The sequence below is a fragment of the Cynocephalus volans genome, chromosome 2 (genome assembly GCF_027409185.1).
Source record: "Cynocephalus volans isolate mCynVol1 chromosome 2, mCynVol1.pri, whole genome shotgun sequence".
Lineage (NCBI taxonomy): Eukaryota > Metazoa > Chordata > Mammalia > Dermoptera > Cynocephalidae > Cynocephalus > Cynocephalus volans.
Genome location: NC_084461.1, coordinates 203,323,976 through 203,337,752, shown reverse-complemented (window position 1 = coordinate 203,337,752; position 13,777 = coordinate 203,323,976). Strand labels below are relative to the sequence as shown.

Sequence of the window (13,777 nt, the reverse complement as noted above, 5' to 3'; positions counted from 1 at the left end):
AAGATGACCGGTAAGGGGATCTTAACCCTTGACTTGGTGTTGTCAGCACCACGCTCAGCCAGCAAGCTAACCGGCCATCCCTATATAGGATCCGAACCCGGGGCCTTGGTGTTATCAGCACCACACTCTCCCGAGTGAGCCACAGGCCGGCCCAATTTTGTGTTTTCTCCAGACTTTCTATGATGAAAAATGAGTGTTTTTGATCAGTCACACATCCCTCTTCCCCTTTCCCCATCATTTCCATATATTTATCTTACTTTTTGGTATAATCCATATTCATTGCTTTTGTTATTTTTATGTAAGTATTGTTATCTATTGAAATAACTAGTGTATCATGATCCCACTTCCTTTTATACATAATTTTTTATTCATCCTGGAGTTAATAATTGCCTTCCTTTTATTATTTGTTTCCTTCACAATTGACTAAATCTTCCCACAATCTCCAATAGCTCAATAAAAGGTGTGTAATTCAGTTTTACTCATGGTCAATCATGTCAAATAATTTATCGGTTCAATTTTTATTTCTTGGAACCCCCTCCCCACAAAACCCACTCCAACAAGGATAGGGGCTGCACAGTTATTGTCTTTAAATCCTCTTTGTCACCATCCTGACGATTCCCTTCTCTCTTTCTTGTAGTCCCTGTTTTCTGTATTTCTAGTGTTTCTATTTCTTGGTTTATGTTTTCCTTTTGTTGGAGCACGTCCTCCAATAAGTTATGGGAAGTAATTTTAATTTATAGGAGACTTCATATGCCTGAAATTGTCCTTTTTTTATCCTCACACTTGATTTCTATCCTCATGCATAGAAGTATCTATTTCTAAGCAGTTTCCATCATTGCTGCGAGAAGTTTGGGGCCATTCTGGTTCTGGACTGTCCTTTTTTTCTCTCTCTGGAAGCTCTTAGGATGCTCTCTATCCCTGGGTGCTGAAATGCCAGGTCCAGTTTATATGATTCAGATTGGCTGACTCCATCCCTGGATCTAGTGTCAGGCAGGTGACCTAGCAGGTCCAACTGGTGTGTTCCATCCTCCCTGGCCACAGTGGTTAATTTGGGAATGGGCACATGACCCAAACATTCAATGAAATTCACTTCTCAGACTTTGGTTTGAACTGGTGGGGACAGAATCTCTCTCCCCCGATTTGTACCTGCAAGAGTGCAAGCCCATAGTTACTGAAGATCTCCATGAAGAGAAAGGCCTTCCTGAGAAGGAAGCTGTGTTGGTTATCTATTTCTGTGTAACAAAATACCCCAAAAGTTAGCAGCTTCAAACAACAAACATTTATTATTATTCAGATGCAGTTTAGCTGGGTGGCTCTTCCTTAAAGTCTCATATAAGGCTGTAGTCAAGGTGTTGTCCAGGGCTGCAGTCTCATCTGATGGCTCAACTGGGGAGAATCTGCTTCCATGCTCAATCACATGGTCATTAGAATTCAGTTCCTTGTGGGACTGAGGGTCTCAGTGCCTCACTGGCTGTTGGCCAGAGGCCTCCTTCAGTCCCTTGCTACATGGGCCTCTCCTGACAGCAGCTCACAACATGGCAGCTGGCTCCATCAGAGTGAGCAAATGAGAGAGCAAGCAAAAGAGAAGCTGTAATCTTTGTAACCTATTCTCAGAAATGACATCCCATTACTTTGCCCTATTCTAGCCATTAGAAGCAAGTCACTAGGCCAGGCCCACACTCAAGGGCAGGGGCACGAATACCAGAGGTGGGAATCATTGGGAGTCATTTTAAAAGCAGCTTATCACAGAAGACAAAATTGAGAAAAACAGCTGAGAACAACATGGTTGAGTCCCATTGACTTCATTTCAGACCTTTCAGAGTCTAGCCAATAGGTTTTCATCACCTGATTTATTCTGAAATGTGCTAAAGTGGCTGCTCAAACATTAGGAGGAGCAATTCATCCCCATATTCCCAGGACATTCCTGGTTTCAGCACTAAAGTCCTATGTCCTGGGAAATCCCCCATCCCAGGCAAATTGGGACAGTTGTCACCCTACATAGCAGTCATTTGATGAACAAAATTAAACCAATGAAACACCAAAGCAGCTTGTTCAGAATTCTGTGGCATGGTACTGCAAAAAGCATACAAACTCTGGAGTTAAGTTCTGGGCTCAAATCTTGTTTCTACTACTTACCAGCTGTGTGGCTCTGGGCAACTCACCTCACCTGTTTTCTTACATTAAAATATGCATCAAGATATTTGCCTTGCAAAATGCCCATGTGGATAGAAGAGAATTTATGTAAAAACATGGTGCCTTGGATTGAGTGTCCCCCCAAAACTTGACTCCCACTGTGACAGTGTTAAGAGGGTGGGAAATCCTATTATAGTAATTGAAAGGTGGGGCCTTGAAGAGGTGATTAGATTGTAGGACCCATGCCATAGTGAATGGATTAATAATGGTGGTCAGGGGCATGGTTCTGAGAACTTTAAAAGGGGAGCATAAAGAGTATGTATCTCTCTCTGCTCTGCCATTTTTGCAATGTGATTTCCTGCCATCACTGAAGTCATCATCAAGACCCTCACCAGATGTGTTCCCTAGAATTTGGACTTCAGACTTCCTAGCCTCCAAAACTGTAAGCAGTAAATTTCATTTTCTTATAAATCACCCAGTTCCAGGTATTTTGTTATAAGTAACATAAACAGACTAATACACATAGTTATCTCAACAAATCGTACTTATTATAAACAATTTGAGGTACTCAGGCAACTGAAACTTTTCAGACAAGACACATGGGGATTTCCTGGGTCCCAGATCCCAGCTTGATATTCAGATGCTGTAGCTATGTGCCAGAGCATGTGGAGGTCTGTCTGACTTCCGTAGGACACAGCTGCTCAGAAAACTATTGCTTAGATTTTTAGAGTCTTCGGGCATGTTTGATAACTTGAAAAACCAATCAAAATCATTTCTAAAATAGCATTTAAAGATCCCCTTGATTAAGTGTGACCACCCTAAAAAGTCTCGGCACTCTTTCTTTTAAAAATTCAGACCTCGTGGGCCGAGCCCGTGGCACACTCGGGAGAGTGTGGCGCTGGGACGACGCTCCGCCGCGGGTTCGGATCCTATATAGGAATGGCCGGTGCACTCACTGGCTGAGTGCTGGTCACGCAAAAGACCAAAAAAAAAAAAAAAAAAAAAAAAATCCAGACCTCGTGACAGATGAAAAATGGTTGCCAAAGGTGAGATGTGGACCCTGGCCTGAAGAGTTGAGCTGGGCAGAACTCTGAGGAGGTACTTTTTCATTCCCTGAGAGCTCACTACTTGGTTTCTAGCATAGCAATCGGCCCCTTCAGTCTATACCATTCAGAACTCTTCTGGTTGTAAATGATGGAACCATAACCCAAATGAGTTTTGGCAGAGGGGGATTTATTGGCTCAAGGAATGGCCAACAAGCTATGGAAAGGAGCATGAATCGGGGAGCTGAAATCTACCATGGCTCTCTAGATATCTCGTCTGTCTATCCCACCCTCTCTCAGACTAGCATTTCCACAAGGTTAGAAACACGGCACACACAGCTCCTGATTCTCACATCCTCACCTTCCACAACCAGAGGACTGCCAGCCCCTCGCCCTGGTCACAAGCTTAAAATCCCAGGAAAGGGCTTTCATTGGCTCAGCTGGTGCCAGGTGGCCATCCTTGGACCAATCATCAACAGTGACCAGTGGTATAGGGCAATTAGGAAATACGAGGGCTCCCTGAGAACCTTCTGGTTGAGGTGGGGGAGAAGCAATTCCCAGGAGAGTCACCAAGCAAACAGAAGAAGGTACTGTAACAGTCCTAACATGAGAAACTGCACACAGATTTCACAGTAAATCTACAAGCAGACCACATCTTTAAGAAACCATGTCCAGAGAAGCACCTTGGAGGCTAATTAAGTTCCCAATGAAGTGGTGACTAAAGTCTTCACTTATAGGTGAATTAGCTACATATGGCCCGTCAGTCAGAAGGCTCCTCCGTCCTTACAAAAGAGCACAAGCAGAGCCCTATAAATAGACTGTTCAAAGTCCTCGTGGACCTCACCTGTTCCCAAAATTCAGTGTGCATGAGAATCAACTGAGAGTTAGTGAAGTGTGTAACTGTCCCAGGCCTACTGCTCAGACTGGGATTCAATGGTCTAGGGTGGAGTCAGGAAGTCCGCATTTTTATAAGGCTCCCGGGTGCTACTATGAAGGTGGTCCCTGGACCGAACTGAGCAACTGCACACCAGGCCACCTGTCTATACACTAAACAAATAAAGCACCTAGAACATTGCCTGGCACATGGTTCGTGCCGGGAAATAGCACCAGAGAAGCCATGCAACTGGTCCCAGACCCACAAGAGAACTCTGATGCTCGCTCAGACCCATGAAGTCTGCCCCTAGCCCCAGACTTCCCAGGGGAAGAGAATAAATAGCAGCAGCATTTTCATTTTGTAAGCACTTGGTTTTATTGCACAGAAGCAATTGAAAGTGGACTCCAGTGGAAAGTGCGCCCTGGCGTGATTCTGTGGCCAAAGCCCAGCCCCACCCGCTCCAGCTCTTCCAGGATAGAGAGCTCTGGGCAAGGCTTGACCACTCCTTTGGAAAACAGAAGGCATTTGAGAATAGGTTAAGACATCTCAAGCATAATGTGTTTCTAACTGCTCATTCGTTATTGCGGTCACCTGTCAGTTGCACATACAGGAAATAAATGCACTTATTTGGAAAGGAGGGGGGCAGTTTTTATAGTCAAGTGTTTACGTATGGCATTCGGCATATATCACATTCAGCTACATAAGCTATCATAACATAGTTGTCCGTCGCCTGGGGAGGGTTTGGGACATGGAGGGCAGGGGGCTGGGAGTGCCCTGTCTTGCTAACATTTTGCTAACAGAAATTCCTGTTTGGTGAAGGAGGGCCCGTCATCTAAACAGAGTTTCTTCTTACATAAAGAAAAGGGAGGAAAAAGGAAAATTCATCACACAGACCCTTGAGCTCTGGGCCCCTCCTGAGTTTCTTTGGCTACTCTGATGTTCCCTTCTCCCTGCCTTACTTCTCCCCCTTGGCAGCCTTGTCTTCTGGGGCCTTCTCTGGAGGCCTGCTGTCTTTTTGGTCTGTGCTAGATGATTTTTCAGCCTTTTCCATCTTGGGTTGGCTGGGTGTGGGGGTTTCCTTGCTGGGCTCTTTGGACACGGTCTTGTCATCCTCCTTGGCTTTGGCCTCCGTTTTGGGTTTCTCCTCAGGCTTCTTGGCCTCTGTGGTCTTCTCCTCCTGGGTGTCTTTTTTCCCTGGTGCTGCTGGCATCTCTTCCTTCTTTGGCTTTTCCAGCTCCTTCTCTGCTGGCTGGCTGGGTTCTTTGGCCTTGGCATCGTCTGGTTCCTTCTTGGTCACCTCAGTCTTCTCTTTGGGTTTAGCCTCTTCCTTCGCCTCCACTTTGGCAGGAGCCTCCTTCTCTGGGGTCACTGCTTTCTTCTTACCTTCAGCCTCTTCCTTCTTGGCTTCAACTTTGGTTTCTTTGGGCTTTTCTAAAGCAGGTTCCTTCTCCTCCACCTTGGGCTTTGGAGCCTCCTTGGGCACCTCATCTTTCTTGCTGTCCTTCTTGTCCTCAGTTTTTGGCGTGGCTGGAGCTTTCTCTTCCTCCATCTTCTTCGGGGGCTCTTTGGCTTTCACCTCCTGGGGCTTCTCCTCCTTCACAGGAGATGTGACCTTCTCTGGCGACTTGATCTCCTCCTTGACAGGACTTTTCACCTTTTCAGGGGATTTGCTGTCTGCAGGGGATCTTGCTTCCTCCTTCACTGGAGTCTTGGCTTCTGGGGACTTCACATCCAGAGCCTTGGTCTTCTCAGGGGGCTTTGCTTCCTCCTTCACTGGGGACTTGGCCTTCTCAGGGGACTTGACCTCAGCTGGGGACTTGGCTTCAGCTGGGGACTTGGCCTCTTCCTTTGCAGGGGACTTGGCTTCCTTCTCTGGGGACTTGACCTCAGCTGGAGACTTGGCCTCTTCCTTCACTGGGGACTTGGCCTTGTCAGGGGACTTGGCTTCTTCCTTCACTGGGGACTTGGCCTTGTCAGGGGACTTGGCTTCTTCCTTCACTGGGGACTTGGCCTTGTCAGGGGACTTGGCTTCTTCCTTCACTGGGGACTTGGCCTTGTCAGGGGACTTGGCTTCTTCCTTCACTGGGGACTTGGCCTTGTCAGGGGACTTGGCCTCTTCCTTTGCAGGGGACTTGACCTCAGCTGGGGACTTGGCCTCTTCCTTTGCAGGGGACTTGACCTCAGCTGGGGACTTGACCTCAGCTGGGGACTTGGCCTCTTCCTTTGCAGGGGACTTGACCTCAGCTGGGGACTTGACCTCAGCTGGGGACTTGGCCTCTTCCTTTGCAGGGGACTTGACCTCAGCTGGGGACTTGGCCTCTTCCTTTGCAGGGGACTTGACCTCAGCTGGGGACTTGGCTTCAGCTGGTGACTTGGCCTCTTCCTTTGCAGGGGACTTGGCTTCCTTCTCTGGGGATGCAGCCTCCTGTGCTGGGGGAGACTTGGCTTCTTCTCCCCCTGCTTCCTCCTTGCCCTCCTCCTCTTTGGCCTCTTTCTCCTCTTCTTCAGTCACCTCTTCAGTCACTTGGATCTCCTCCATCTGTTCTTCCACAATCACAGTTTCCTTCTCTGACTTTTCTACCACCTTGACCTTCTCTTCACTTTTGACCTTTATGTGAGTAGATGTGGAGGGAATTTTGGGGAGTCCTTCTGGAAGGGAGAAAGGACTCGGGCCAAACCCAATCCGACACTCTTCGCCTTCTAGGAGTTTTCTGCAGAATGAATAATGGAGCACATTACCATTAACTCAGAGCAGATCTGCCAATTTGGGCTCTTCCTAGGTTATCCTGAAGCTCCATGGCATCCAATGATATGCACTTCGGTGAAGGAAGAATGTGAATGAATGGTGAGCACTTGGAGCTTGGAGAAAGTCACTTGGCCAATCATCCCAGTGACCACCCAGAAACCATGCCCCCATAGGATTGTTCTTGTTTAATGTAGCTAAAGCTGTAACTTATGAAATAAAACTTTTTTCCCCCTAAAAAAGGGCCCTCGAGAGAGAGCTCTGAAATTAACACAAGTTATATTTATTGTCACTCAACTAAAATGTTAATCACGGGAAAGCTGGGAGTCTGAGCAAATAATTCCACATGTATAAATTTTGGCTTAAAAGATCTTAGAATGTCCCCATTTGAATTTCAAGGGTCTCTTGTCACCTTATATTGTCATCCTTTGGGTTTTAGAATTAGGGTAGAGGCAGCAGTTTCTCCTCTTGCCTTTGCTACTCACTAGATGGGTGACCTTGGCCAAGCCACTCAAACCCCTTAAGCCTCCATTTCCTCATTGACAGAAAGAAGGTCATAAGAGGGATCAATTGAACATTTTGTCTCTCAGATGTATTCACCTGAAGAATTTGTCCCTGGATATTTGTAATAAAACATACTAAAACCAAAAGTCAAAACATCATATTAGTTAACACTAACTTTTTCTGATATATGCAGTAAAAGGGAATTGAAAGCATTATTTCCAAATTGATCATGCCACACAAGTTTGGCCAAATATGAGTCCAACATATCATGACGAACTCCTCTCATGGTCTTACAATGTGTTGCAAAGTTTGGGCAGAACGGTGACTAGCAATTTCCAAATAACCAATAGCTGATTGATGGGTAGTATCTACAATACCAAAAACCCATATTCCCCTCTCCAGACCATGACTGCTATGATATCTGGTTTTGTGGCTAAACCGACAGAGACAAATTGTTCAACTGAACAATCAATTGAAAAATATGACCTGCAGGAGACAAATTGTTCAACTGTTCTCATGAGTCCCTGCCTCAGAGGGTGGCTTCAATGAGATAATGAGTAAAAAGGACTTGGCATCATGTCTGCCTCAGAGTAAGCGTAGGGATTACCCCGACAGACCAGTGCTTCCCAAATTTAACAGCATATAAATCATCTGGGGACCTCATTAAAATGCAGATTCTGACTCAGCAGGTCTGCGGAGGGGCCTGAGAGTCTGCCTTTCTAACAAGCTCTCCAGTGATGCTGATTCTGCTGGCTCATGGGCTGCACTTTGAGCAGCAAGACTACAGACTAGAGCCAAGAGGTGGGAAGTCAAGGGTCACCAGTCAGCAACTGGGACACCCAGGAAGTCAGCCCTGCTAAGCCAGGAGGTCTCATTCCTGGGGACTGGCTTTCTCATGGCTACCACCTACCATTTAAGGGCTTCCTCTGTGGCAGTCCAGTGGGACTGGTGTTACCTGGATTAGCTTGTGAACAGGATTAGCTCATCCCCCCAACAACCCCACGATGTGGGTACTCTTACCATCATCTCCATTTTCCTTTCCCAGGAAACAAATGCTCAGAGAGCTAAGAAACTCTTAAAGGACAGAGCTGTAGAGGCTCCTGACAACTCAAGTACCTCTTTTCCCTCCAAAGCAGGCCTCCCACTGGCTGGATTTAAAAAGGGAATGAAGAGCTTTAATCCTCTAAATCACTGCCAGAATGAAAATAAGACACTCTCAAGACTTTTGTCTCTCAGAAAGGAAAATGGTTGCCAGGGCTGAGGGAAAAAGAGAATGCAGGATTAGTGTTTAATGGGTATGGAGTTTCAGTTTGGGATGATGGAAACAGTTTTGGAGATGCATGGTGGTGATGATTGCCTCACATCGTAAATGTACTCAATACCACTGAACTGTATACTTACAATAGATAAATGGTAAATTTTATGTTTTTGTGTATTTTACCACAATTTAAAAAAAAAATCTTTTGTCTCTAAGACAGGCAGGCTGCCTAAATGAGGGCTTGAAACCCAAGGCTTAGCTCCTTGTAAGAACACAAGGGTTCTCTACCACCCACCCAAAGGCCCCTGCTCCACCTCACCTATAAGCTGCAATCTCAATATCCAGAGCCATCTTAACATTGAGCAGGTCCTGGTACTCTCGGAGCTGGGCTGCCATCTCCCACTTGGTGTTCCTCAGCTCGGTGTCCAGCTGCTGAATGGCTTCCTGGGGATGAGAGGTCACACGCATCACCTGCTGGCCAGTGCCTGGCCCTCAGGGACCATTTTGCAAACCCAGAGCAGCCCTGACCAGACACTGGAGCCAACCCCCATCCTGTCAAAGCTGCAGAGTCATCATTCATGGACATGGAAAAATCTGCAGCAAACATCCTGCTGTGTTTATAATCTCAACATTGGGAAAGGTCTGGAATGAAACACACCAGATGTCAACAGTAGTTATCATTGGTCTTGTTGGTGGGATGTTGGGTAAATTTTTGCAGATCTCTTAAGCTTAGAAAATGCTCAGTGAGCATGGGGCCTTTTCTGCTTTTGCTCCCCATTGTTTCCACAATGCCTCCAAATGCCTGCCACACAGCCAGGGCTTGGTAAGCATCTGTTGTTGATGACTGAGACCATACAAAGAAAGCATCTTAAATATGAGTTGAAACCTCTCCCCCAATCCCAGGCCCACTGTAGCCACTGCTTAAAGTAAATAATGGCTGATTTCTTATTTTCTCCATTTTGCTTTCTCTATTTTCTAATTTTTCTACAATCACCATGTATTACTTGCATACTAATTTCTTTGAAAGTGATATTTTCTCTCACCAGTTATCTTAACAGGAGGAATCTGCGAAGGCTTTCCCCAGGATACCCACAGACCCTGGTTACTCCTTATTGAATGTCTACTGTGACCATGACCCTGCTGTGCATGCTCACAATCATCTCATTTAAAGTTTGTCTATCTCTTTAGCCTTCACAGCTCTGCAAAGCAGGCATTCTTTTTTTTTTTTTTTTTTTTTTTTCATTTCAGATTAGGAATTCAGATTCAGACAGGAAGATAACTTTCCTGAAAAAACATTTTCTTTTTCCCCCACACAGCTAGGAAGTACTGGTATGTCTGACTCCAAGGCCCATGGCCTTTTTTGTTAGTTTGGTGGCTGTCACATACAGGGATCCAAACCCATGCTGTGCTCTAATCAACTGAACTAACCAGCTGGCCAAAGGCTCAGGGCCTTAACTACTACAACCTCTGCCCAGAGAGGGGCAGTGACTTGTCCAGTGTTACCCAACCAGGTTAGGCAATCTGGTTCTCTGCCCTGCCCCACCCACCTGGTAGGACGCAATGTCAGCCTGATGACGGTCCTCCAGCTCAGAGCGCTGCCTCTCCAGTGACTCCTTGGTGCTTTTCAGAGCCTCCAGCTCTGTGGTTCTGGCCTGCAGCTGACGCCGGTACTCAGTAATCTCCTCCTGGGCTGAGCGCATTGCGTCTGTGTTCACCTTGGCTGCTTCCGACAGTCGGTCCAGCCTCACTGCAGGAGAAGGGAGCAGAGCACAGGATTAGAACACCTGGATTTGGGTTCCAATGTCCAGATCACAAAGGTGACACACATTGGTTGATGACCTCTAGGATGCCAGGTGCCATCCTGAAAGCTTAACTCATCCCATCCTGTGAGACAGGCAATTGATTACTGCCCAAGGCCACCTATCTAGTGAGTGGCAGAGCTGGGATTCAAATCTAGTGTCTATCCGGCTCCACAGATCAGTCTCTGTCTCCCCCAACTAGGGATCCATAAACCCTGCAGGGCAGAGGAAGCCCCATTTCTGGCCCTAATGCCTGGTCCAGCTCCCCAGCAAGGTGACAGTGCTGGGGTTTCAGATGTGAGATTTGGCCCACGGGGCTTAAATCTGAGGTGGAGGTCAGAGGCTTGTAGCTGAACAAGTTAATGAGCCTGTGACCTTCAGAGGCATGAGGATGCTCTGAGCAATCAGGTCACCATGAAGCCACAGTTCCTTCCTTGCAGGTTTCTGCACACAGACTCCAAGGTCACAGCAGAGCCCAAGGCCTGTGTGCCAGACCCTTTGTCCCTTCCTCCTCCTGAGTGCACATTCTCTAGCACAGGAGCTCCTGAGCCAATGGTGGCTACACCCTGGCGCTTGCCAGCAACTGGTTTCTGGTTCCCAGAAGACTATCTGGGGCTATTGGAGGTCTGGAGACTGGTCTACATCTCCTGAAAGTGAATATCCCGGATCCCCAGATAGTGGCACCCAGGGCTTGAGTCTTGATGGAGAGGGAGGAAGGAAAGAAGTGGCTGGTGGGCCAAAAGTTCTGGGATGGTCTGAAGTGAAGTGAAGGGCAAAGCCAAGGGAGCAGAGGTTTGCTATGGGAGGGGCCTTGCAGCAGAAATGGGAGAGGGGACAGTTCTGCCACTGCAGAGGGGTAGAAAAGGAACAGGAAGAGCCATGCATCCAAATCTCAGCTTTCCTGGCTCTTCCTGTTAGTTCTGGCAAAGACTTAGGAACCATCCAGGTGGGTGAGGATTATCGCCTATCGTGGATCACAGACCTGTCTGAAAATCATCGAAGTCTCTGCACTCTATCCCCAAAACAATGCACAGTCCTACACAGTTTTGGAGGGATCACAGAACTCCCCAGATTAAGAAGCCCAGTTGGTCCACCCTGCTCTGCTCCTTCAACCCCCCCAAAAGAAATGAAAACTAGAAAGGTCAAGTATTGGTCAAGGTCATCCTGCGACTGTTAGGCACAGCTTCAGTGCTGCAGTCTAAGCTGACTCAGGGCTGCATGGAGTTGGGGGAGAGGAGCAGACTTGGGAGGTTCCCAACTTCCCTGAAGGACAGAGGGGACATTAAAATATTAAAGGGCCCAGCGACCACCTCAGCCACTGACAGCAATTGGTTATGGTGACAGTCTCTGCTGGGAAGAAAGAATGTGAGAATGCCCCGAGCCTTTCATCCCACCCTGCAGATTAAGATGGGGACGTTAAGTGTTGAGCAGGTAGTGGGGAGGAGCCTGGTGGAAGTCAGGAGAATGGGGTCCTCTGCAAAGTGCAGGAAAGGGAGATGGGCAGAGTTGGCAGGGAAGGCATGCTACTCTGAAGGGCAAAGAGCCTCCAGCACTTGTGGTCCAGAAGCCGGCTCCACTTTGGAGCTGTAGAGGGAACCTGTTTTGCTCTCGAGAAGGGCCTCAGAGTGGAGTCTCCTAAGTTTGGAGTGCAGAGCCGAGAGGCCTTGGAGGAAGGCAACTAAAGGAGAAGCCAGGGTTGGGGACGTCCCACAAGAGACCCAGAGTAAAACTTCTGATTAACTAGGGGTGATGCACTTTGCAGAGGGACCTGAGCAGCAGGCCCTCTGGCCCAGCCAACTCCATGAGTCCACCAGTGCCTCTCAATTCACGCTGCCCCGCCCCGCCGCGCCGCTCGCTGCGAGGTCAGTAGGGGGCGACCCGCCCCCCACCCCCGGGCGCCTGCGCACCTCGGAACCATTCCTCGGACTGCAGCGTGCTCTGCACCGCATGGCCTTCGAGCTGCGCGCGGATCTCGCGTAGCGCCGACGTCACGTCGCACTTGAGAGCGTCGCGCGCTTCGGCCTGCGCCTGCGCGGCGCCGCTGCTGCTCTGGATCTGGCCGAGCAGCTCGCCCACCTCCTCCTGGTGGTGGCGCCGCAGGTAGCCGCACTCCTCCTGCAGCGCTTGCGCCTTCTTCTGCAGCTCGATGCGCGCTGCATCGGCCTCCTGCGCGAAGCGCGCGAGTGCGCGCGCCGCCGCCTCGGCCTCCTCGCGCTGCCGGGCCTCGTCGTCCAGGCGCTGGCGCACGTGCGCGATGTCCTCGAGCAGGTGCTCCTGCTCCAGGCGCAGCTGGCCGCGCGCGGTGCCCAGGCGCAGGACGGCGCCGCGCATTTCGCGCACCTCGCGCTCGTACAGCTCGCCCATGGCGGCGCGGCCTGCCTGCTGCTGCCGCAGCGCCGCCGCCTCGCCCTCCAGGCTGCGGTTGTGCGCCTCGAGCTGCCGCACCTTGTCGATGTAGCCCGCGAAGCGATCGTTCAGCGCCTGCAGCTGCTCCTTCTCGCTGCGCGCCACCACCATGCAACCCTCCGGCCCGTTGCTCAGCGTATCTAGCGAGTCGGTGCTCGAGGCAGCCGCACCGCGGAAACGACTGGGCGAGGCCGACACGGAGCTCGCGGACGTCCGCGCCCACGAGTGGAAGCCGCTGGAGGAGCCGGCCGCCGAGCGCATCCCACCCACGCCTCCCTTGCGGGACAGCGCATAGTGTAGGCTGCCTCCTCCGTGCAGCGGGGCGAACGGGGAGCCCAGCAGCGCGTCCGCGCCGCCGAAGCTCATCATGGCTGGAGCAGGTGCGGGCCGCCGGCGGAGCCGGAGCGCGAGGCCGGGGCTGGGCGGGCGGCACTGCGGCAGCACCGGGACGCCGGCCCTTTTATAGCCGCCGCGGCCCGGTCCAGCCCCTTGGCAGTGGGGGAGTGGGGAGAAGGGCCCCGCCCTCTCCGCCTCCTCCCCCCGCGGCCCGGGCCGACCGGCTCCGCCGCAGTGAGAGGGGCGGGGCAGGGGGAGCAAGGAGTGAAGGGGAATTGACGCAGGGCCAGAGAAGCCCCCCCACCCACCACCCGAGGTCGGGGCAGGGGGTAGAGAACTCCCGGAGTGGACCAGTGGGGACCCCCGGGTCGGAAGAGTCTGCTAGCGTGTTAGGAATAAGAGAGGGGACCTGAAATAGGGAAAGTACAAGGAGACCTGATGGGGATAGGGGCAGGGTTCCTTCGGGATGGAGCGATGGAAGACTGCACCTGCGTGAGAGGGGACACAAGTTTTCCAATTAGTTAGGCCTTCAGGATAGGGGGTGCAAAGACTCCGCAGTTCGCCCCGGAACAGGGGAAGGAACAAGGCAATATTGAATGGTGGACGCTAAACAGAGAATAGAGGTAGGGGACCACTGACCTAACTACAATGTTCCCCTAATAGCTAGAGGGGCCACCAGGA

The 13,777-nt window shown here is 50.0% G+C and overlaps 1 protein-coding gene across 1 annotated transcript; it reads right to left on the bottom strand.

Annotated features, from left to right (window-relative positions):
- Nucleotides 1-4,675: 4,675 nt before the first annotated feature.
- Nucleotides 4,676-13,129, bottom strand: NEFH (neurofilament heavy chain). Its single transcript, XM_063088055.1, has 4 exons — nucleotides 12,262-13,129; nucleotides 10,103-10,302; nucleotides 8,875-8,999; nucleotides 4,676-6,761 (listed from the first exon to the last, which is right to left on the bottom strand). Exons 1-4 carry the CDS (start codon nucleotides 13,127-13,129, stop codon nucleotides 5,006-5,008), a joined length of 2,949 nt encoding a protein of 982 aa, XP_062944125.1. The 3' UTR covers nucleotides 4,676-5,005.
- Nucleotides 13,130-13,777: the final 648 nt, after the last annotated feature.

Coding starts and splice junctions, on each gene's coding strand:
- NEFH (XM_063088055.1), bottom strand. CDS start 13,129: ATGATGAGCTTCGGCGGCGCGGACGCGCTGCTGGGCTCCCCGTTCGCC. Junction 10,303..12,261: donor GTCCGAGGAATGGTTCCGAG/GTGCGCAGGCGC, acceptor CTTCTCCTGCAG/TGAGGCTGGACCGACTGTCG. Junction 6,762..8,874: donor ATTGAGATTGCAGCTTATAG/GTGAGGTGGAGC, acceptor TTCATTCTGCAG/AAAACTCCTAGAAGGCGAAG.